Here is a 25,297-nt window from a genome sequence, read left to right on the forward strand (position 1 = left end):
CTGCAGATGGGAGAGCACATCTGCGCAGGAGACAGGTTGCACAGAGGGACCTGGTGCGCAGTAAGCAGGGGCTTGCTCCCGCTCCGGAGGTGCCCAGCCAGGGCTGCTTGACACGATACTGGGGTGATGGGGGCTTACCAGAGGTTCATGGTAGACCCTCTCCAGTGGGTTAATGCTCCGTTTTGGGAGACGTTTACAACATGCTGGCCCCAGACTGGTTTTTAAGCAGGCTCAGTACAATGCAGCTCTGTGCATGGCAGTTGCAGGGACCAGGCTTTGTGCTCACCTGGTTGACAGCCCATACAAACTGCCCCGGAGGCTGCTGTGAGAAAGGGCTTGCAAGTAAGCACGCACACGGGAGGCAACCCACCTTCAGGCTCTGTGGGCAAAAGGCTCCCATGACACCAGGAGCCAGAGCAAACCACTGGCAGGTATGTGAAAAATGGGTGGGACTGAATTTTTTTTCTTCAAATGCCACCTGAGTGTGGAAATTGCACTGCAGACGGTGCATCACAGGAGCAGGGCAGCAACCTGTGCCAGGAGCCTGCACTCCTGGGAGAGCTGCTGATGGGCAGCCCTGAGGAACAACACAGTTGAAGGTGCAGCCTTCACCAGCTCTCAGTCCAGTAAAATATAAGTAATTTAAATTAAAAAAAGAAAGAAGGGTTTCTGTCTGACTGTTGATACGACTTAGGCTGCTCTCTGCTGGCTCTGTGTGCTCCCTGAGTGTTTGTGGTCAGGATCACTGTCGGTGCTGCATGCACTAACATTCACCCCTGGATCAAGCCCTGGGCTGGGAGCGGGGATGGATGGGTTGGAGGAAGTGATAGGACCGGGTGGCTTACCCCAGCAAGGACCCCTGCAAGAGAGGCTGTATAAGGAGCAGAAATGTGCTTTGCAGCAAGATCTAAACTATGAGACACCCAGTGGGTTAAAAATACTGCAAAACTGAATGGCTTGAAAATAGACCATTAAGCATGCTGTTATTGAAAATGCCCCTTCCTTCCCACAACAACAACAACAAAAGCCTTTATGCAAAAAGTATATATATTTTTTAATAAATCAACTAAAATTACATTTTTCACTTGAACAACACAATTCTATGGTCATTTCTGTAGATAGCACTCATTAAAAAATAAAACCCAATCCTGACAGGAACTTGGTTTCCATTCATTCTTTTCCTTGCTCCTCTCTTCCTTAACTTTGTCCTTCCACCAGGAGAGGGGGAGAGACCACCCAGGGAACACAGGCACTGATGGAATAAATCAAAACCTGGAAGAAGAAAAAAAAAGAAGCCAATTTTAATTTCCATTGGAAACCTGAAGCTTAGACAGGGAAGTATGTAAACTGTAGTTGCACATTCAAGGAGTGAATAGGGAGACAAGTGCCTTAGCATTAGGAATGGTGTCAGCCAGCCCTGCCCTGGTGCCACATCCGAGACAGGGGTAGAGATCTTCAAGCTGTGGCCAAGATGCAGTGGCAGATTCCCTGCAACAAAGCCCACAGGGTCGAGGTTGTATGGAGGGACAAGGTGGGGGGTGAAGGGCAGGAGCTACCTGCTGAGGCTCCCTGGGTGGTGCCTAGAGGAGACAACCAGTCCGGACTGCCTCACCTCTGGCCCTGTGCACTGCAGGAGACTTTGGGATGGGAGAGAGCCATGAATTTCTGGGATCTGGGTGGGAACAGTCCCAGGTTGGCATCTGGCCATAAAGAGGGAATTGAGGTGGGGAAAAGGCCTAACAAGGACATTCAAACCTAGCAAATTGCTTTCAGTGTCATGTCCTCCATCCCCACCGAGGTGTCTAAGCCAACCACGGCAGCTTTGGGTCAAGAGGACAAAAGCTTCCCTGGCTGTTGTGTTTCACCATTTGGTAGAAATCCTCCTCTTCTGCCTTCCCGTGGGAAACACTTGCCCTCAAATTTGAGGAGAGACCTACCCAGGCTGGGTCTTTGCCACGACATCGGAACGCCGTTCTTGGGATCATCTGTAGTCAGCAGCACAGCCCCGCCACGGGTCTACGCTGACCAGCAGTCGTCTCCTTGAACTGCCACCATCACCCTGGAGAGCAGCTGCTTCCCAGCCTCCTAGGTCTCCCTCCCAGCCGGGCGAGGCTGTGGCGTCCAGCTGACAACTCCCTGATCATTCAGCCTCGCTGCACACACATCGATTTTGCTGGGAAAGACCCGATTTATCACAGCACAACCTGCTCAGAGATCCCCCACTTGTCCTTCGGTCTTGCAGCACAGTCTGTACTGACAGAGGCAACAGGCACCTTGGCAGAAATGTTTTCCCCAATCTGCTTTACTCGATAGCACATACTCCGGAGACACTGTGGACTGCTTGATGCATGAGTCGCGTTTCCCATAGACACAGCTGAGACAAAAGCTAATGCGTGGAGGTGGTGGGAAACCACTTGGATATTTAAATACATATACATATCTGCAGAGGCTGGGGTGTGAAAATGACCTTTTAAAGCACTTATTGCACTTCTGTTTTATCACCTTCTTGGACAACATAGCTAAGAAGCCAGGCAACCTTGTTTCTCTTCCAGTCTTTTCTGTTTGGCTACATGACACTGCTTCCAATTTCCAAATTTCCAGAACTCTTGAGGAAAATACGAGATTAATATTTCCCTCTCAGAATTTCTTGGGGGGGGGGGATGAAGATCACGCATACAAACACTTCCATTTGCACAGAGCATTTCTTTAAAATAACAAGAATTTTAAATGCTGTTACCCAATTGCTCTTTTTAGATCTAATATCGAACTTGAGTTTGGTCAAAACACTTTCAGTGTAAATGTTAAGAATGGCTGCCTCTTTCAGTAAACATATTCTTACCCCATCACATAACATTATGGACAATGCCTTGATGCACCTGCACGCAGGGACTTTCAGAAGACCACAGAGCAGAGAACTCCCCCTCCGGGGAGGGAAGCTCTCATACCTGCGTTTAACTTGCAGTAGGTCGCTTAACCACTAGATGTCTTTGTGCACCGCCTGGCGCTCTGAGCAAGGCTCCCGGCAGCCAAGGCCCGGCTGATTTTCAACGGAAGCTGCAGAGGCCTTCTTTTGTCCATTGTATGCATTAATTTTTTTTAACTTAATAATTGCTTTCGGTCCAGGAAGAGCTGCAATTCCATGATACTGCCCACACCTCCTGCACTGCCAAGGGTTATGTCAGTACTCACTAAGCCATAACAACAGACAGAAGTACTGGCCTGGGTGCCCTGCACACATAAACCTCTGCCCAGCGTCACCACGTCCCTTCCACGATCCGCCACAAAGCACAGGCAGAACTGACTGTCAGGCCTCTCGTTACATCTGCCAGCGCCTCGCACAGGGCAGCCCTATGCCTATTTCTTCACTGTCTGAGCTGCACGCACACATAAAGGGGAATTATCTGGTTCTTGCCCTTTTTCAAGCTGTCAAACCCAACACATCACTGACTGCAAGAGAAGGCAGACAGAGCAAACAGCGGGTTGGAATCTTTTATTCAGTAATCAGTCCTGCTGTGTGGGTAGCATCTTAGCAACTGGAACTTAAGTATGCAAAAATACTGAGTTTTCACAGTGAAAAACCAGACAGTATAAAATATTCCAGTATTGCCTCTTAGAACCATTATTTCAATAAGACCCCTGTTTCAAAGGCAACATGCTGATTTATTTTGTTTGCTCGCTATTCTCAACCCCTCCCCCCCAAAAAAAAAGCCTGTTCAGACAGTAACCTTCCTTATCCCCACATTACCCGCACTACATGAAATCCCCTCCTGATTTCCAGAGGTTTATTGAAGAACATTCTTCCAGTGGTGTCAAGGGCCAAGAAGACATAGATGATTGTGACACCGAGTGGTCCTGATGTTCTACACACCAGACAACTGTGGTGCTACTGAACTCTGCTGAGAGGCTCCGTCTCCTGTATGAGCCACCGAAGAGCTTCGTGCCGGCCTTGCCTCTCCAGTTCTGCTCCAATTACTTCCCTGCACTTCTGATGGTAGTCGTTCACCCAGTCACACTAGAGGAAGAAAGGGGTTATGACATTCAGTATAAACACAGAAGAGTTGGTGCCCTTACAAGCTGTGTACGGCCAGAGACATTTGTAGGCCCTTGTGCTTCTTGGGCTCGAGCTCTTACGCTGAGACAGGATCCTGTCCCAAAGAGACAGATCTCTAATACATGGAAGTGACTTGTAAATTTGATTGGGGAGGAACTGAAGCAATTAGTCCCAGGTTTTCAGAGAAGCCAAGGTTCAGTTCAGCTGACAAGTGTTTAAAGTCTCAGCAAATCACTGCCTCCAGCAACTCAGAATAGCTACCTTGGCATGGCCTAGTGAACAGCTTTGCAAATTTGTAACTGAACAATGCAGTCCTGAGACACAAGCTGCCCTATTGATCTGAAAAGGTAACCTTACGGTACTCTTCACAGTCCTCTTCAGAAAAAGAAAATGCAAATAGGATTATAATTCAGAAAAGGAGAATGGGTTGAGGCAAAATAAAGAGCATGGTAGAAAAACACGATGAAATATGTCATGGTGACGGTAGTGGGAGATCTAAACAGAAAGTTTAGAGTATGAAGCTATTTCAGAAATAAATGCTGCTGAACAGGTATCACTGATGTCTGCTCAGAGCCCATATGTGCTGCAGAACGTGTTGTGGCTGAATGGGATTGGTCACGAGTGGATACCAGCAACAACATGGACAGTCATTAGTGTAAGTCTCTGGAAAGATATCACGATAGTCTGACAGAAGCAAATTCAGGCAGCAGTAGGAAAAGAGGAGATAGTGGAAAATATCATATGAAGGGAACTACCAAAACAACATCATCGGAGGGGTCCTTGCTGCCTTTGTCATAGAATAATTTAGATTGGAAGGACCTTTGGAGAGCTCGTCTATTCTACCCTCCCACTCAAAGCTGGATCAAGTTAAATTTAAGTCAGATTGCTCAGCATTGCTCTCTGGATCTATGAAATGGAACAGAGGCCAGTGGTTCTTGTAAACAGAACAGAACAAGCTGGTTCTAGTGCAAAGAAGGCAATGCAAACCTACTGTTTTTCACTTACCTCTTTTTGTGTCAGCAAATTAACATCAATCATTTTCGTCTGGATTGGAACCAGGGTTAAGGGTTCAAAAGTCAGGCTCCCTCTGTTTTTGAAATTGTACTGCAGCAGAAAGACAAACAGGGTTGTAAATTTTTAAAAATGGCTCTAGCCAGATCATGCTTACTCCTGGGTTCGTGTCATCACTACAGAACAACCCATGTAGCATTCAGATGAGGAGGTAGCAACTTTTCCTTAACAGTTCAAGCAAAGAATCTCAATATAAATCTCAGTTATTTCTTTCAATGGTCACTTTTTAAAGGCCATGTCCCAGGTCACAACTGCACAGGACTCAGCCTGATGACTACATGCCAAACTATAGTCTGCATTTCTAAAAGCATAACCCAGCCAGACTGGCAATTATAATGTCAAAATCTGTCCGTAGTTTTGTTTCTACTGCCACTGAGGACGTTCTATCACAGAAGAAAATCCCAACTTGAGAAGATCAACCAATGCTACAGCAATGACTCCAAGGGGCTGAATAAAGATGCTTCTGGTCTTTAACATCCAGACAGAAAGCACTTCAAAACAACTCTCACATACACATTCCAACCTATTGAAATTCTGCAGAAGCAGAACTGTCTTCTGTGCCTCCATTAGTAAGGGAGACTTGGAATCAGTCTTCGCCAAAGCATGGTTTTGGAAACCAGGAGTCTTGAGTAGGATTCAACTGTCTGCAGCATGGTCCCACCTCAAGTTCCAGTACTTTAAGTTTTACAACCGGTGAGTCACAGAGAAAGGTGCATCTCGAGCAGGTCATTCACCTTGGTTTCAGCAGGGATCACGAGAACAACATTTTCTATTCGGATCCCAAAGGACCCATCTTCATAATACCCAGGCTCTGCAGAAACAGACAGTAATTAACTAAGCCACATAGCTGCACTGTGCAAATACTCATTCCCTATGGCCAAACTTCCCCTCCATGGCTTTAGTCCACAGAAGTCACTAAGCAATCTTGACATCAGACATCCACAGAGGCAAATAAATTCCTGACTCTCCTTAATCCGCACAGAAGCCCCGAGCAAGGTGACAGCAACAGTTCTCAAAGAGAGGAGAAACAAGACAGACAGCCCTGAAGCTCAGAGAGTCTCCTTGCAAGTCAAGAGAGAGCACAGAGTACATGAGTTCCAAATACCAGAAACTCTGAAAATATTAATGTCTATGAAAGGCAGGTGGATAAGCCCTTCCCCAAAACACTTATTTTAGACAGTGCTCCCCTGACTCCCTGAGAGGACTTTGCAGCCCTGAAGGAAGTAAGTCTCTCAGCAAACCCCAGCAGGCTATTAATTTACCGCTGGAAGAATAAGGCATGTAAAGATTTAAGAGCTGCCTCAAATAGCCCATAGCAAAGACAGGATTAGCTCCTGAAAGCTTGGTGTCCACCTTGTACTGTAGCCAACTCTTCCACCTCAGAATGGAAGGCAGCATGCCATAGCTGGGCTGGTCAGCAGCACAGCTCTGCTGAGGTTTGCACTGTAGAGAGCAGGCCTGCAGCACCTGACTGCAAAGATGCTGTATGGAAGGTAAAAGAGCTAAAATGAGGGTCTTTACCTAGAGAGCTTAAATGACAATTCAAATAACAAACTGAGGAGACAAGCCCAGAGCTTATGATCCCACCTTTCCTTTACTCCACTGTCAGATTTATCTACATCTTGAAGAGTCCCTCCCCAGTAACCAGAGAGAATCACCAACGCTAAATACCATCAGAGACGATCATGCCAGCCTCCAAGGGTTCATCTGCAAAGGTTTTGTAGCTAATACCACAAGGACCCTCATGCACATTTAGGAAAGAGCCAACTCCATGTCCTGTCCCATGCAGGTAATCCAAACCACAGTCCCACAAGGCAGAGCGGGCAAAGGAATCTAGAAGGTGACCTGCAGACCAAGGGGAAGAGACAGACATGGAGAGAGAATTTGACCAAGTCAGGCTCCATCAGAGATGCTGATAATACACTGAAGGCTCAAACATGGAAAACCTGCAAAAAATAAACACAAACAAACAAACAAACCACCACGCCCTCAAAAAAGACTACCACCCACCAAAGAAAGGAAGTCATTGGATTGTTAGAAGTTACAGGGCAGATTTGGCAAGTCTGACATTCAAGCCCTTTCTCAACTAAAGAGCATGTTGTCCCCCTCCTCCTCCTCCTGTTACACAGCCCTTCAGAAGATGGTCTGTAACAGAAACATTGCACTGCTGATTGCTCCACTATGGTTTTCAGGAAGGAATCCAGTGGTTAACTGTCCCACAGAGAATTCAGTACCTTTCTTAAGGGTAGCTGCACTAAGTGAACTCAAAGTAGAAGACCTTCCAGTTATATTTGCCTGAATGGCCAGTCATTTCAGATTGTTTCAACCAGAATGCAGAGAATTTCTGTTGCCTGCATGTGAACACCAAGCCCGTATGTCCAAGTTCAGACACCCTCCAGTTTCAGTTGGGGTTTCTCATAACACTTCACAGCTGCTTTTTCCTCACCTCCCCAAAAACACAAACTGGAGAAAACTAAGAGGAGGCATCTTTGCGTAAAGTTTCTGATCAGGAAGAAAATAGTTCTGCAACAAATTCACCAGGGGTGAATATATGTCACAGCTTCTCCTGTGCAAAATCAAAACAGCTCCTTTGTGTGTCATTTTCCCATGCTGCTCACTGATAAAAGAGATTCCACATTAACTGGAAGATAATTAGCTGGTCCTTTTAAAGCTGGAAAGTAGTAGCTTTGGCAGGGCCATGAGTAAAGCATGAAGACAACCTCCAAGCACAGACTAATGAACATCACTGTCACCCTAGAACCAGAGCACTTCAGACCTTCCCCCTCCAAATTTTCAGCATTGGTTGATGCCAAGACAGAAGGCGTCGGTAATCCAGAGTCCAAAATGTTGTGATGGACACTAACACAGACAGTTACATGAACATCTGCCGAACATCTGACCTGTCAGCCATAATGTTGCTGTCAGACCACTTAATGGTTCTTCAGAGGTCATTGCTGTGGTCAAAACACTCCAAATCACCAACCTACCTTTGGTTCCATTTGGGAAGATGGCTGCGCTCACAGCTATATGGCCCTTCAGGACATAGGTGAAGCATTCCTGACAAAGAAATGTGTGCCATAGGTTAACAGGGAGCAGCAAAACTTTGTCTTCCCCAGGAATGGAAAGAAAGACTGCATCTTGTAGAAAATTGTGGAGGATCTGGAAAGACTTGCTCATGCTCTCCTATAGGTGGCAATGCCAAAGCAAGCCATGAGCAGAAGGTTTAAATTAATCTAAAGATCCTTCTCCGCTAATTATGGAGAGTGTGTCACAAAGTCAGACTGCAGGTTTAGCAGCAAGATTCACCTGACCTATATGGCTGATTTTCTTTGTGGCAGTAGTTTTACTTCCTGAGCATACCCTAAAGCATATTTTCATCACTGAGTGAACTATAATGATGAAATTAGTTTTAATTTAAAAGGCAATTTAAAATAAACAAAATTACATTGCTGAATTTCCAACACAGACCTCAGATAAGTCTGAGACTGGTTTTTGATACGGTACACTAGACACAAACCACTACTGCAGTTTTGCATTAGACATTGAGCTTTGCACTAAATTAAACCCCCCTATTTCCCATGTTGGACAAGCCAGTAATATTTAACCTCAGCCCGCTGACTTTATTATTTCTTAGAGAAGACGTGACTTTGAAGATGTGTGCATTTTAAGATAGAAAGGTGTCATTCTCTAAATCACTTAATTTATATTTTGGAAGTCTGACAGCCTCCTTTTCAGTCTTTATCAAAATGCTGTCACATATTAACAATAAATGATATTTGATAGAGCACTGTGACTATATTGCAATAGGTCACATTACTATTTTAAGTACCTCTAATAATAAGGGTCAGATCACAAACAAACCACACTGAGATGCCAACTTACCTTTTCATAGGCTGATGGTGTGCCAAAGTGCATTGTCCTGGTCACGTCTGTTGTACCATCTCTTCAGAGGTAAACAAAGATGCAGGAAGCAAAGGAATGGCAGAGAAATAAAGATCAAAGTGAGAATGCACAGAAAATCCAGTCACACTGCAGCAAACCAACCAAACTCATAATTGGGTAGTCATCTGCTCTGTGCTATGCAAGACTGATGATGTAACAGTTCCTCATCTCAAGAATTCCTGAACACACATGTCCCAGATGTAGCAATAATGATTTACAATTCAAAATGTTATCTTTCATCCATAAGCATCCCAAAGCTCTTTGCAAATTAGAAGCTAAACTGCTCATAAAAAATGATGCTAATTTGAGGTTTAGCAACTGATACCTGCCCATTGAGAACACAGCAGAGAAGGCCAAATGTAGTCTATTTCTATGGAAGATGATTCATTAGCAGCTTAAAAATATATAAATATGTACAAATGACAGCTACTAGTTCAGAAGAGGGTAGGGTAAGGGGGTATAGAGTCCCTTTCATCCTGAAGGTGTCTTGTGCTAAGACTTCTAGAAGTTATCCAGCATTTGGATAGGAGTTAGTTTGAGATGTCACAAACTGGCTCTAAGTTCCTTCTACAAATATCAATTTAAGCCTGCTATCAAAAACACAGAGGCTCTTGAAATAATGGATTTCCTTTGAAACACTCACTCCTGTGCCTACACTCTTCCCCGGCACACAGGCCATGGACACAAAGGACTCACGGTTTAATTTCTCAGCAGGGACAAGCAGAGCACCCTTGTCACAATGTTGTTGTAAGTGCCATTGATGTCCAGCTTATATTGTATTCAAAGGGCTGCTTTTCATAGCTGCACTAAGGAAACCATTACTCAAGCCATCAGAGGGGAGGAAAAAAAGATGTCCTTGTAAATATCTTACCAAAGGGTGTCTGTATGGTTCTTTTTCAAAGCTCTTCCTGATTGACCTAACAAAAAGGCATAGCTCTAAAGACAAAGCTCATCTCAAAGGAGCAGTCAGGCCTGTCCTGCATTTTTCTGAACAAGCCACTTCTCATCTATTTACACTGGTTAAAAACACCCCTTCTTTCATTTTCCATAGAGTCAGATTTCCACAGTAAACAGCTGCAGAGATTGAGGCCACTGAATGGCACTGTCAAAACAGCACTGAGTGAGTCAACAGGCATGACGCCTTCCCAGAAACACACCTGAGACCCAAGTCACCACTGGGATGAGAAACCCTGCCTCTGAGTCTCTCTCTGGAAAGGCAGAGAACACCACAGGGCAGTGCTGTCCTGCTCCTTTGCCCCACCTTGTTCTGACCTCAACATCAGTCAAATCTGCCCACAGGGCAGACCTTGGCAGGGTAGGTGCCTCACTCAGCTGTGCAGGCTGCTGTGTAGGCAGCCCAAGGCTAAACCAGGGCAGTCAGGCCTGTTCCCTGCAGCTCTAACACCAATGAGCCAGGTGAGCAGAGCTGCAACAGACAGAAACATGCACCCCCAGCTACAGCACACCCACCATCCCACTGGTAATGTGACTCAGACAGGAACTGTACTTTTAGATCTCATCCCCTACCCCAGACAAGGCTTGCCAGCAGCCCTAGTCTGCTGTCCTAAGCCCAGCTCAGGGCCTCCTGTCACAGAGCAGTCACCCATTGACTGATGCACTTGGCTATATTCAGAATCCCAATAACTCCCTCCAGAGGGGATACAATAAGCAGGCTCTCTTTGAAATGGCACTGCACTCAAACCTACACATTGACATGCTTGCCACAGCACCTGTGAGCTGACCCTGTAGGTGGTCACAGGGAACAGAAAACGTAGTGGTTCAGCACCATTCATTCCACTCACTTGTACTGTGCTCCTGAGTCCAGGAGGTAGATCTCGTTCACAGACAGCGTTCTGTTGGTCTCAGGAACCGGCCTGTTCAGTTAAACACAAAGTTTTTTGTTTCACAGTTTTAAGGTCTCCAGCCCACGTCTGCAGTTCAGAAACCACATTAAGTGCAAGCTTGGATGTGTCGGCTCTGATTTCTCGTAGCAGTGATGGAAATCCCACACATGCTGATCCAGGGATCATACTGAGGACTGTATTTGTCTACAGTAAATAGCACTACAATACAGAGAATAGCTTTGTTGCTTCTAGCAAAAACCTCAACATCTGTTCCCGGACATATTTCAGAACAGTTTACACTTCATACTCAACCTTCCCAGACTTCTACCCCCAAAATAACCCTTTTCTAGGCTCCCTGAGCAGATCAGCATCATAATACATGCATGCTGCCAGCAGAGAGAGATCTCTTACTATGTGTGGAAACTCAGGTGGAATAAAGCAAGATGACAATCACCACTAACTACATCTCCCTGGAGTACTCTGTTGTGACTCCCCAAAGCAGCTCATTCTAACTATGTTTGCTGAAGGATGAAAGGAGAAGCTGTGTTTCTCTTACTTGTAGTGAATGATGGCTCCATTTGGACCTGTGCTTGATATGGTAGCAAAACTCAATTCAACAAAGTCTTTTTGTTGGCTGAAAGAGAAGATTGCAATCACTAAAGCACAAGTGAGAGGAGCACACCAGGCACCTGGGGCACCTGGAGTGAGTGCCCCATCCCCAATTTCACATCACCCCAGCCCTCCCCTCAGATTTGAAAGCCATCTGGGCAAGCACACTTGGGTAGGAGAATTGTACAAACCAAAGCCCTACCCTCCCAACCGTGTAGAAACCTGCTTTCCACCTCTACCCTTTCCTTACAAGCAGAAAACTCACCACCCAGACCATCCAAGGAAAGGGAGGTCCTGAACAATGTCTTCCTTGTTACTTATTTACTTAAGGCATTTTTAGAAGTCCTGTTGATGTACACATGGGAGTATCTCTCAATACAAATGATGTTCATTTTCCATCAGAAGAGGAGGAAACCTAACGCTTACATCAACTCCTCTGTGGTGAAAAAGCAACTGTCTCATATTTAAGCATCCTAACCTGCGGCACTCCTCATTGCTTTCTCAAAAGGAAAGCAGATAGGATCCAGTGGGCTGGGACTTGTATCTCCCAAGAGACCCAATTCTTCCCCAACTCTTTCAAGTGTTCAAAGAAATCCTGTAGTAATGGTTTGTCCTCAGGTAAAATATATCTGCGAGTGAGGTGGATTTCTAAAGAATAAAATAAAAACAAATGATAAAAACACCACCCAGAAAACATCCTCACAGGGGAGTTACTTTTTACCTGCGAAACTCCTCCGCTTTGTCTGCAGCTATTATTTCTGTTACTGTTCCCTTTGGAACCTAGTGGACAAAGGCATAGGTTGAATTAGTACCTCGACAAGCAAAGAAAATGCTATATGCTTAAGCATGACGCCACTATGAAACCCAGTCCTGAAGTGGCGTCTTTCCATGTTTTCTGCCCTCATTCCTCAGTAATGACAAACACAAACCTAGTAATATTGTGCAGAGCATGTAAAAAGCAGGAAGCAGAGATGGTCACAGAAGGATTGCTGAACCCTGACTAGGGAGCAGTTAGTGCGGTATTAACTTCACTGAGATATGTACAGAGGCAACATCTCACAAGGCGTCATCTCTTCAGAGAAGAGGTTACACTAAGCTTAAGCAGTTCTCTCCAACAGCCCATGATATTAGCAGAATTTTTACGCTTTAAAATCAGAAATGGAAGCAGTTGCAGGAAAAACAAAGGACATTAAATTTTACTTTAGGCATTTGGTAAATTAAAGCCTGTGACACAACTTCCCCAGGACTGGACAACAGGCAAAGGGGAGCAAGAGCTAGGTTTCATTACCCCTGAGGCAGACTTCCTGAGGTACTCAGACATGTAAAAAGGCACCTTCTGGAAGTCACCAAACCATCTCCAGAGATAAAGTCAATGGACTCAGATATGCAGTAGCACAGAAGGAGCACAGCTTAGCAAGTTGCTGTGTAACACCTGGCACTCTGCACCTTCACTGGGTACTTCTAACCCAGAGAAAACACGAGTAATTTGTTTTTATCCCATTTTCACTGCACATGGGCATGACTGCACCTCTCCATTCCTAAATGTCAAATCTGTCCATGCTGCCAGACAACACTGATTATCATGAGAATAATTCCAAAGTATTGCACTAAACTGGATATTATTTCACGGTTTATACTACCAAGCCAGCACAAGAGAGTATTAACACTATATTAAGCCTGTTCAGGTAGTTTCTTACCCACTCTGGCTTTGGTCTGTGTAAAATGAATGGGAGCATGTTTTAAAAAAAATTCATGCAGCCTTGGATGAAAGCGTGATTAAAATTCCAAAAAAAACACAGATAAAACCCCAGCTGTTTCCCCTCTTTTAGCAAAGGCACTGGCACTATAAAGACTATCAAAAAGTTTATGCTAATGAAGAATTTTACATAGCAATAAAATCTCCAAATTAAAAAAAATTAATACACTACCTCTTTCTCCAGCCAGTTAAAGAGTTCACAAAGGGCAACAGCATCTTTAATCTATGTTAAAATAGGCACAAGAAAAGGGAATTGAGAAGAAAAAAAATTATCAAACCTCAGCACAAACAGTTTTTGATGCAAAGGAATTTGACCTGCAAGTTTCAGAAACACAAACTAAGATATTATCTAAGAGGTCTTTCCAGGTTCTGCATCCTGTAATTAATTCAAGCACTGGAAATGTATCTGGACAATTAAACAAACATCAATAAAAGTTTACTGCTGGGAAGCATCTTATTGTGAAGAATTACCCAGTACTCAGCAAACACTGGCTTTACCCCACACATGACTTTCAAGTCTCTTTTGTTTCAACGCACCAGATTTGTATATCAGATCGCGGAAGCTAACCATGCGACACATCTGGTGATGCGACAGGGGAACATGCGCTTCGGGCACAGGGTCACCGCCGAGTCTCTGTCACACAGCTCCTGGCTTCTCTCTTCCCTGATAAGCCCCATTTTTCTTCCTTTTTTTCTACATGCTTGCAGTATGCAAGGGCAAGAAGCAGGAGACAAGTGTACAAGAGCAAGGCACAATTTTGTCCTTGTGTGGCAGGTAACAAAGTGTCTCTGCTCAAGTATTTCTACTTTCCCTTAACTAACAGGGAAAGAAAAACATTGAAATAGAAAGCAGCAGTTCCCAAGAAGCTAGCAGAAAATATGAGACAAGTCCAGAATTGCCAGCCCTGCTTTAAGTGGCACATTTCTCCTGTTATGAAAACTGCTGCTTGCAAATTAACAGGAAATAAACAAGAGAAAACTTCAACCCCACCATGAATCTGCTTCACAGGCAGCTTCTTTGCTTGAAAATATGAAGCTTCCTGGGAAATCAGCCTCATTTCCAGTGCCATGATGATGACACAAAAACAGAGTGCTTTGAAGACACTGGCTGCTTCTGAATATCTTGGCCTGTGTTTTGCACCATGTGTTGATGAATATCTCTGTGTTCTTTAGTCTGTATTTATTCAAGTGATAACAATTTGAAGACTCCACTGAGAAAGACAACAGAACTAGCAACAGGTAAAGAACATCCCTTTGAGGGCCCATACTCTAAACAACACTTCTCAAGCCTGCGTGGTCTTCCAACAGAGCAAGGTTGGCTCCTCATGCTATTACAAATGTTCTTCACTCCAAGGGAATGCTAAACAAGCAAAAAATCCTGCTTCAACAGCAGTAAATGTCTGACAGAAAACCATTTTTATCCTGCCATCCAAATTCTTATTTGCTTTTTAATACAAAACATTAAAACTGAAATGAAAATGTAATTTCTTTCCCTAAATGTAAAGCAAACCTCTGGCCATGTGCAAGGAGGCTCTCAAGACTTCACTTACATGTGCTCTTCTCATGCCTTCTGTTTCCGATGCATTCTTCACAGCTTTTGCAATGCAGATGGGGGTATATGGGGTGAGGTATCGGTAAGCCTGCAGTAGGACAGGGATTACTTGTAGATTAATCAGACTACATAATCCTACAGATTTAATAACTCAACCTGGCCACAATTTGTACTTCGACAGTCTCTCTCAACCTTCAGCACTGTGAGATACTCGTTGCCCGTAGTCAGCTAAGTGCACTGTGGAATAAAGAGGAGAAACAGTCCCTGACTAAAGGAAGAAGAGCCACAGAGAAATCCAAGGAACTAAAGGGTCAACAGCTTGTCATGAAGCAGAGTGAAGATCTGGATATCCTAAATACCATATATATCAATGTCTGAGCCATGGATTTCCTGTTGCTGATGTACACTAAAGGCCCAGAGAAAACCGATGAGAAACACCAATCCCAGGGACTAAGGTGGAACTTAGGCTGCACAAACAGACCAAAATCACCTTGACTTGTTACCTGACTGTCACCCTCAAGCAGCAGGGAGCAAAGATACCCAGCCCAAGTACCAATAACTGGAATTGAACCTGGCAGGGGGCCCTTCAAGGCTGTGGCTCCTCCAGCACTGAGCAACTCCTCTTCTAATCATCAGCAGCTCTGACAAACACATCAGAGCCCCAAGAAATATCAAAAGCATTTGCAAAGCTGAGCTTTACATGCTGTCCACTTCTAAAAGGAGCTTACATCAGCAGTTTGAGAGAAAGCTTTCCTGTGCATGGACGGCATGGCCCTGCATTAAGAACTAGTAACCAATCCCTTACCACTGTGCACCTCCCCAAACATCAGCTGTCCTTAGATTAGCAGAAATGCTTGGCTGATTCTGAGCATGTCTTCAGAAATTCATCAACTGAAGTGACTTGCCCAAGCCTCATCACACCTGGCGTCAGAAGAAGGGACAAAAATGAAGTCTTGCCCCACAGTTCTCTGCTCTACCCATTATATATCAGCAGATGGGATGAGCATCTACACAAGCACAGCCCAAGCAATATGTTGGTTTCCTATTCTCAATGCACCAGCATACAAATAAACACCACTCAAATTCATGGGAAAGGCCTGGTAGACCCTCAGCAAAGGCCAATTTCACAAAAATCCTACAGGCTTACAGTTTCCAAACTCTTAAAAATAGCAAGACAGTTACACTATATTATGCAGAAACTAAAATACTGAAGAAGCCACAAGAAAGGCAGAGAAGTCCTTTTATCAGAATCAGGACAAAACTTCCCAACAGTCAGATTCTTAGATGGGCTTGCCTTTTATAGATACTGGTAGGTTCTATTAATCTTCTGTGAAAAGCATATTTACCTGGAGCTGTAGGCAAATCTATAAATCTGTAGGCAGATCTGTGTTTAATAATGGACTGGATTTTTGCCAGTGTCAATATTTGGCTTTAGTGGAGACAGGCTTTAATGGAGACAGACAGTAGATGGACTTGCAGCGCTAGTGTTCTTCAAAGCACCCCAGGCCAGTTGCTCAGCTGGTGTAGAGCGGTGTAGAGACAGAGAAAAATGCCCAGCATGAGGAACTGGAAAACCTTTCACTCTTTCAGTGACTCTCTAAGTGGTTCTTAATCAAGACATTTCAGTCCTTCCTCTCCTGCTTTCGGTTGCACAATGCTCCCTGAGGCAGGGACTCTCCCATTGAGTACAGAGGGCATGTAGCACTGTAATGACTCAGTATCAGCCAAGACTTCCAGTGCTAATGGGGTAAATAATGTCACTACAATTCATTACATTCCTTAATCCAGGCCAGGCCTGCTGTGCTTCTCCATATGGATGCTCCGCATAAATCATCTACAGCAACTTATCCAAACTGGGGTTAGTCCATTGACGCCAACTACAGCAAGGGGTATTCTACTCAAGTCAAAAGAGCAACAACAATTTATCCTGAATGCTCCATAGACTCTATGCTTTCTGCTACTCTGAATGAAAGAAATTGGGCAAAATGTCAGTATTCTGTATTAAGAGGCCATTTGCATGGAGAAATGGATTGATAGGTCAGATTTAACCCTGAGCAGCGGCAAAAAAAGGTCTGTCTTGCTCACGTACATGTCTTGCTGGTTTTTAAAATAAAAAACACCACACAAGGCAAACTGCACATTCCCCTCAAGTCACTGCAAAGGCACAGAGAGCCACATCCCATATTAAAGGGATATGTTGAAAGCAACAAAACTTTCCAGACCTGTTTGGTTTTATCGTATGCCCCAATGTACCAATAGCAATGAAGCTATTAAGGTGAATCTCATCACTGAAGAAAAATAATGCATGGTTCCTGCTATTTTGGCCATGAGAGCTGGAGAGTTTATGCAGAGATTTGTGCTGGTAACGAACTGTGGCAGCCTGGGGAGACACGAACAGACCCTGCTCTTGGGATTTTGTCTTTCAGAATACACAAAGCTGAGGCCACCCTTAAAATTCCTGTGTACAGAAAAAGCCTTCAGGCCCCATGAGTTAGCTCTGTTGTCACTGGTACGGCTGTATTATACACACACCTGCAGCATGTGAAACAGGCAGGAGATATCTGCCTGCCTGGTGGAGACAGAAACCTGGTGGTGGGTGAACACAGACTTGCGGCCAAACACTTTTTGCAATTTAGTTCTTCCTTCAGTGACCCCTTCATCCGAGCCCTGCGATTCTCAGGCAGGAAGCCCGGACTCTTTAGTAACCCAGCACAGACACTGATTCTGTTCAGCGGGTCCGGTCTTCCAAGGCAACATCTGGAAAAAACCCACTGGACCCTGACTCCCAGCCATATTTACTCACAGTACCTGTTAGGTACTAGATATCTAGCTCTGTAAAGTGGATGGCATTCCAGAGAATGCGATCTCTAGCAAACAAGAGATGTACACAAGATGCATGGAAACTGGCATATCTGTCCATAGTTGCTGCTGTGTCCTTCCCCAAGCATCTCCTTTCATGACTACTGTAATATGGACTGCAGGGCTCCCAGACAGGCAAGTTCAAGTACAAGGGTAAGATATAGGAAGTACAGATGTACCAAAATTATTCTGATGCTACAGTTGTCCCTCAGCAGATGCACTCACTGCATAGACAACCAGTGCCTGCAGGTTATCTGTGTCCTCACAAGGTTCCCTGCTGCAACAACTCTGTTGCCCTGTCCCTCTTGTCTTCGGTACAAGATGTCACATATTGACTGATATCCCCAAGCCACTGAAATAAATAAGGGGAACCATCTTCAGACACTCAGCTCAGTGTCCCCTCCAATGCCCCCTCCCAAAAGTCCTGCTCAACTTTCTTGCTTCTGCAAGCTTCCAGCTCTTACTGCTGGTCCACATAAGGCTGATGCTCCAGCCACGGACAGAATGACCCAAGTTCACCCTACCCCCTCTCTCCCTCGTCTCTCTCACTGTACTTGTTTTATCTTAAGCTGACAATTCTTTGGGTAAATCGGCTTAGTGAGTTGGAAGGGCAGGTCCAGCAAGAGCAACCCCAGGATTAACAAACTCTCAATACCTCAGCATGGCTGGATCCCTTCTGCACAAGCTCCAGCCTGCATCATGCTTTGTAGAGGGGAAGCTGAGACCAGCTGCCCTCATTAACACCGTTCCTGACCACGCTGAGCAGAGAGGAGAAAAGTATTTTCCCTTGCAAGGGCCACTAACCTTGGGAATGGCCTCAGTCAGAGCATAGCTGGCTTTGTCACTGAGCCACACTCTCTCCTTGGGTGAGAGACCTGCACCAACAGTCTGCAGCTCTGACAGGATAGATCCGTAGGGCATCACCTGGATTTTAAACTCAGGCTCCACGGTGGAGTCGAGCTGTAAGTGCTCCCTCACAGCTGGGTCCATCATCCGGTCACCATCAATGAAGAGCCTGAGAAACAATTCAGATAGAGTAGATAGGTGGGACCACATCTGACAGTAGTTGGAGTAAAGGAGGGAAGGAGAAACCATTCTGGTGACATTTCAGGGAGAAAGGAGTTTGTTAATTATGCACTATACTTTGTTCTATATTGTTTTAACCACTGGCCTTCACACTGCTTAAGTCCTGCTTTGAAATTAAGATGTACCACTCAGCTGAGAGGAAAGGAGCTGATCGCATTTTTGTTTCTATGACACTCAGAACGGCTGTATCCCATCACTGTGCTTCAAGCAGGAGAGACTAACAGAGGTAAATAATGGGCATTCTCTAATTTTTAAGGGTAACATCTGGAAATGGAAAAGCTACTCTTGTTTTAAGTACCCCATTGTTCTGGCTTTCACTGAATTGGAAAGTTCAGCTCAACCTTCACATACAACCTGTACTCACCCAGCCAGGTTTTACCTCAGATGCATCTTGCTAGCAGCTTGGAGATGCCTCTAAAAGACTTGTGTTTGCTGAGGCTCATTACACGGGGCAGTCACAGAAAAGAAGCCTTCTGTCATAAGCCAGCCCTGAAACTTTTCTACACAGTCCCTGCAGTTTTGAAGTGACTCATCAATGACATTAGAGAAAAGTTTTCCAATGTCCAGGCCAGTGTTGACTCTTACCCACATTTCACCGAAGGGCCCTCCATGTTATCTCAAGGTGACAGAGGGGTGAGCCATCATGCCCAAGGTCACCCAGCAAGTCAGCCGAGGTGCTGAGGAGCACAGCAGAGTTCTTGGCTGCCTCTCTAGCTCTGATCAGGGGAGGAGAGTAATTAACACTGAAGACAAAAGTGCTCAGAAAGGACATTAAAGCGCCTGAGCGTAGGCATTTTCAAAAGCCAAATACTTTGCTAGAACAGCTTTCGCACAGAAAAATGCATCTTGGGGGACAGAAGAGGGGAATACAAGCACCTGATTGTGTTCATTCCTATGACGGCGTATGCAAAAAACACAGGATTGTACTCAACATCAGAGCCTCGGAGGTTGAAAAGCCCTGGAAAATAAGAACGCCAAGAATCACAGTCCTGGTTCATCTTTTGCAACATTGGAGAAAGCCAAAAATAATCTCAGCAAAACACAGTCAAGCAATGAGTCGTCACTGGTGCAGGCCATGGGTCCAGCTCCCACCCAGCTGTCCCACATCCTGCTGCTTTTCCAGCAATCCTAAGGTTTTGCCAGGAGATGGCACCAGAACTGTAGTTTAGACACTCCCATTGGGCAAGGAAATTGGGGTTTAACTTCTAAAGGAGGGCTGGCTTGGAAGAAGGCAGGTACAGGCAAAAAAGACAAGGACACATTAAAACAAAAAAAAAAAAGGTAGCGTTTGCTCTTTCTGGTCTGTGCAATGCAGTAAAAGCTCACTTTTCAACAGCCAGAAGGCTTCAAAGTTACAAGTTATCATTTAATTACAATCCTTTTGATAGTTGAGGGAAGAGGGAGACACAATAAGCAAGTCCAAAACACTCCGAAAAGGCCTCTCATTTGGGTGCTTCCAACATCTCAGATTCAGACTGCATAGTCTTTGAGTTTTTTCACACAGATTTTATCCTGTACAACTGCAGGCAAAATCAAGAGGGGAAGTAGATGTTCAGCATCTCTAAACTCCTGATTTTAGGGTCAAATAAAAACCCCAGGGTATCCAATTAGCTGAAATGAGTTATTCAAGGCAATAAGGCCAGCCAGCAGGACAGCTGGGAAAAGAACCAAGATGTCCTAAATCACAACCCAGCACTGTATTCATCGAACTGTGCAAATTCTGCCTCAAAAGTAAAAATAGAGTTTGATTCTCCCCAGGGAAGGAGTAGGTCACTTGAAAGCAGGAAAAAGCCACAAAGAACTCTTTACTGCATGGGTACAAACTTCCTCACTCAGCCGACTCCAGTGCAATAATCATAGAATCACAGAATCATTAAGGTTGGAAAAGACCTCTAAGATCAAGTCCAACTGTCAAAGATGGCAACAGCCGCCTCTGTGTCTCTCTTTCTGTCCCCAGAAACTTGTCTGGATTTAATACAGTGAATTGAATTAGATAAAATTAAAGACAACTTCTTCTACTTCCCCCTTTAGGATAGAAAATCAGCAAGGCACCCAACAACAGGCTTCTCTCACAACCTCCTCTGGTCCATCTTAAACCCCTTGATTCATAACCAAGCTTGGCTTTGCTGGAGACATTTCATCTGAAACCACCTCAGGGCACCAATTTATCATTAATTTAATTGGAGATGTGCCCGAAAAGGTGAGACACACCATCTCTCCTCATGCAGGCCTCCCCAGGGAAGAGTCATATTCACCACTCTCAGAAGTACTACTTTCATGAAACAAGCTCCTTCCTCAGTGTCCCAGATCCAGAAGAGCCCACAGACCTCAGTAAGCTGGCTTCTCCTGGCACCAGAGACATTGTGCTGGCAGTGCTGGAGCTAGGAACACACCGCCTTCATTTCTACCTTTTCAAATCAGTCACGGGGCACAGGCATTAGCTGTACTCACACTCTGCCAGTGCTACGTTCCCACTGCACCAGTCTGCGCACTGGTGATTTCTGCACAAAGCCTACACAGCACTAGTAACAACAGTCCCAGGGAAACCACTGATGTTTCTGGCCATTCTCCCTTCCTACACACTGGGCTGGGAGCCAGGGTGTGGAGACCTAGTCATCCTGGGGCCCCAAACACAGAGGGGACTCTCTAGTGGGACCCTGAGTTGAAATGATCTGGAAATATAAGTTGAGCCCTGACTGCTTTGTTTTAACCAAAGCATTTGCCAAACACTGGAGAGGTAGAGACTGACTTAAAAAGTCGTGACAATCAGGAAGATTACTGTGAATGCCGTGTACCCAACCCTTGCCTTATGTATACAAAGCCACATGTTGCATTGCTTTGTTTATAGTCCAGCCTCCACAGGAGAAAATAGTCTCCATCTTCCCATAGGGTGAGGCAGCATCAGGATATTTTACAGCCAGAAAATCTCACAGGTCTTTTTTTTTTCCCTTCAAACTGCCTCAGGCTTTACATATAACCTTCCTTTCCCTTTGCCTGGCTGTTTTCAAAGGTGGTGATTTGCTGCATTTCCTGGGCCAAAAACATACTCGGGAACTGCACTGGTGTAATAAGGCACTGTACAGAAATACAGGCTCACTGTTTGTGACCTGTTATCACCACTGATAACAGTTGATACAAGTTAATTGACCCCTAACAAACATGTTGGCTGTCATAAGTGCCTCTCACCCTGGCAGTGTTCTTCCTTTCAGAGGCAGGAAGGATATTTATTCTGTAGGAAGAACTGAGAAAGGAGATGCAAAGACTTACATGCTACTTCATCCAAGGCTGTTACCACAAACCACAGGACTTTCCTCTCAGCCATTTTTGAACGGAGGGCTACAATTTTGTCTCTCCAGCTGACCCCTGCAAAGCACAATATGAAAAGCTAATCACCAACTTTACTGGGGATGATGATGTAAACACAGACCAACACACTAGATTTCGGAGGTACCCAAAACACACTGTGGTTGTGCTCCTCAATCCTTTCTAGTAACTGATACGAACTATCTCAAATGAGCAGCCCTCCAGACATCCATGGATTTGTTTTGAAGTTATCTAGCCTCTAGAAAATGGTTATTTGAAGTTTTGAGGACAAAGGGATCATTAGCTGAGGTCCGATCACCTTCTTGACCCATTCATAGTGGAACATAATGTGCTGCAGTAGTGTCTTTCTCACTACTTTGTAAGACGAAAGCAAAGGGGCATAGGGCAGTAGAAACAGTCCTTGTCTACTGAGAGTTAAGCTTCTCACCTGTGTAACTCAGGTCAAGAGTGATGAGAGGCTTGCAGGGGCGCTGAGGACAGTCTGTCCAGATTGTATCAATCAGGTTTTCATTGACAGGCACGAGGTCATGGCCAGCACTTCTCAAGGCTTTGGACATCCTCTTCCACTGGTCTTCCAAAGGGAAAAGAATCAAGAGTGATGGCTTTAAAGAACACACACTGGTTGAACAATGGCCCCATTCACAGGGACCAAACTCAAGAATCTGAGTCTCCTCATCTCCTTCCAGCCTCCCCTTGTTCCCATTCCCTTAAAAAAAAAAAGCAAAAGCTTTTGCAATTACAGTTCCACAAATGCAGCCACTACAGCCAGCAGCAGGTACCGAACCTCACAGCCTGAAGCGTCATGCTTGAGCTGAATAAGAACTGCTTCAGCTGGGAGACAGTCACTGGAAGAAGCCACATCAGAGGCTGCCATGAGTGTCCTCTACCCTAGTGCAGAACCATGCTAGATCTAAGCTAGACGAGAGATGAGATGGGCTTCTACACAGACACAAGACTGATCCTAGGCCCATCTGAACCAAGCAAATGTCTCCCCTTGCCTCCAGTGACCTTTGGACTGGGCCCCATGTTCTGAATCATGAGTAGATGGATACTCATTCACCTGATATAAATGGTACCTCTCCAGGAATGTGCTTTCTACAGGGAAAGCTGCAGAGACGCCAAGACCACCAAGCAGGAGTAGCACTGTGAGTTTTGTCTGGGTGTTCCAGCTTGCATGCTGGGCAAGGCATTCCGCAACTTTGTACTGAAGTGCCCATCACAAGCCACAGCACAGACAAAATCAGGACTCATGCTTTTCAAGTAAGGTCACTGCAAGCCCAGAGAGTAGTTCTCATCTCTCCTGTTTTGGAATCAAGGCACTGCTGTGGAGCTCTTTTGATACAGGCCTAAAACCAAAACCCAACCTGTTTTGCGTAACAGTTTAACCCACTACTTCATCTGGGCTGAAACACGCTTAGCTACATGCGATCACACAATAGCTTAGCCAGAGAAGCAAGGAAGCAAAATCTAGTTGCCCAGCCCAGAGTTATAAAATAAAGTAAAACCAACCAGCTGGAATAATGAAAGGGTCCACTCCCACCTTCGAGCCTTCTGGCAGGACACTCACTAGCCAATCCTCCTGAGTCGGTGTATCTTTCAGACCTCCATGGATTTGGAAAAAAAAAAGGTCAAAGAAAGTAATACAAAAGCATTCCCACACAACCCAAAAAGTCCAAGCTAACACATCAGATACATCTACTAATGCATGTCTAGATCCATGGGTAATAGTTACAGGACACTAAAGCAGGAGCAGCAGTGCATCCAAGATGTCCCTAAGTCCCTGCACGATGGGGTATCCCTACAACCCAAGCTGCAACATGTGTGAAGTGACCAAATAGCCTGTGATTGTTTTCTGTTTATCAGAGGACCAATATCCCAGCCTCCTGCGTACCCATTTTCATAAGTATCCAGTTGTTATCCATTTGATGTGCAGCTTGCAGGAAGTAACGTCCATCTGTCCACATGGCTGCATGCTGTTCAGTTACTATGGCAGTACCTAGGTAGGAAGGCACAAGAATGCAGTGATTTAGAGGTGGGCAGCCAGCATGCAGAGTAACAGACAGCAGGGGGAGTGTTTGAAATGCACCCCAACTCCCCAAAACGCAGCTCTGCTCAATGTTCAAAAGTTAGCCCTGTTTCAGTGGAGATGCTCACAGTTTCCCCTGCACTACAACCTTCCAAATCCTATCAGAGACAGTATGCACAAAGATGCAGCTTAACGAATTGCCTCAGATGAATTCAACTTAAGCATATCTCAGCCAGTCAGTGGACCTGGGTAAATGAGGCTTTCCAAACCTCTGTACCAGAGCCTGTGGTCTCCACTTGGCTGTTGTCACAGTAACACATACGGTACATCCCCAAATCCATCCCATCTTCTTACAGAGAGGAAGCCTGGGCTCTGGCCGTCCACAAGAAGCAGCCATCACTAGGCTAGCAGACGTGGGTATCACTCACAGCTGTCAGCTGGACCCCCTTCCTAAATGTTACAGCTCTAGCAGAGATGGCTGAACAGGAAGTACAAACATAAATTTCTACTGGTTTCAGTGTCTGTCCCACTCCAGACTCAAGAAGAAAGTGTGCAAGCAGACAGCTGAGGAGCACTGGCATCTCAGCAAGGCACTCTAGCTGCCTTGCCCTTGGTGATTAAAAAAAAACAACAACACAAAAAAACCCAAAAAACAACAAACAAAAACACAAAAAACCCATGACACAAACAGAAACTAAATCCAAGTATTTTGAGTATCTACGTCTTGAACATACTCTCCGTCACCAGAAACTGAAGCCCAGATTAGCAGAGTAGTTTCCAAATATGAATTCACTGCATTCTACCAAACTCCCCCAGCGCAAACCCCATTTTAATCTGCTTCAGCCTGAAAAGATCAAGGAAGAAACACAAGGTAAGCCCCTGTGTGAAACCTCACTGATTCACTGAGGACTAGGCTGGGAACACAGACCTTCCTAAGGGCCCAAAATAGAAAGGAAGGTTAGGAAGGGGCAGTACAGAAGGCATGAAATTAATACAGGATTCATGTTACCCATCAACAGCAGTCGTCAGCCTTGGATTTCTCACCTTCCACATGAGGACCCAGAGTAGCTCATAGGAACTGAAGACTATATCCCCCAAACACATAGGTAGCAGTATTTATTAAACCGACTTACAGTTGGGGGCGGGGGGGGAAGACCTCAATAGACTAAAGTGACTT

At 45.1% G+C, this 25,297-nt stretch overlaps 1 protein-coding gene across 4 annotated transcripts in view; it reads right to left on the reverse strand.

The window, feature by feature from the left end:
* Window positions 1-3,475: 3,475 nt before the first annotated feature.
* Window positions 3,476-25,297, reverse strand: part of XPNPEP1 (X-prolyl aminopeptidase 1) — a 32,433-nt gene continuing 10,611 nt past the window's right edge. For 2 of the 4 annotated variants that reach the window (XM_075107267.1, XM_075107266.1), the window contains 17 exons: window positions 23,986-24,090; window positions 23,604-23,696; window positions 22,522-22,665; window positions 22,038-22,133; window positions 19,647-19,728; window positions 18,489-18,699; window positions 14,824-14,913; window positions 13,446-13,496; window positions 12,239-12,297; window positions 11,465-11,542; window positions 10,867-10,938; window positions 9,005-9,065; window positions 8,110-8,179; window positions 6,794-6,967; window positions 5,857-5,933; window positions 5,057-5,155; window positions 3,476-4,012 (listed from right to left, as the gene is read on the reverse strand). In XM_075107267.1, the coding sequence (XP_074963368.1) occupies window positions 3,884-4,012; window positions 5,057-5,155; window positions 5,857-5,933; window positions 6,794-6,967; window positions 8,110-8,179; window positions 9,005-9,065; window positions 10,867-10,938; window positions 11,465-11,542; window positions 12,239-12,297; window positions 13,446-13,496; window positions 14,824-14,913; window positions 18,489-18,699; window positions 19,647-19,728; window positions 22,038-22,133; window positions 22,522-22,665; window positions 23,604-23,696; window positions 23,986-24,090 (1,691 nt within the window). In that variant the 3' untranslated portion in view covers window positions 3,476-3,883. The remainder of the gene's footprint in view (window positions 4,013-5,056; window positions 5,156-5,856; window positions 5,934-6,793; window positions 6,968-8,109; window positions 8,180-9,004; window positions 9,066-10,866; window positions 10,939-11,464; window positions 11,543-12,238; window positions 12,298-13,445; window positions 13,497-14,823; window positions 14,914-18,488; window positions 18,700-19,646; window positions 19,729-22,037; window positions 22,134-22,521; window positions 22,666-23,603; window positions 23,697-23,985; window positions 24,091-25,297) is intronic. The other 2 variants (XM_075107268.1, XM_075107265.1) reach the window with 1 other exon arrangement.

Source organism: Phalacrocorax aristotelis, chromosome 12 (assembly GCF_949628215.1).
Source record: "Phalacrocorax aristotelis chromosome 12, bGulAri2.1, whole genome shotgun sequence".
Classification (NCBI taxonomy): Eukaryota; Metazoa; Chordata; class Aves; order Suliformes; family Phalacrocoracidae; genus Phalacrocorax; species Phalacrocorax aristotelis.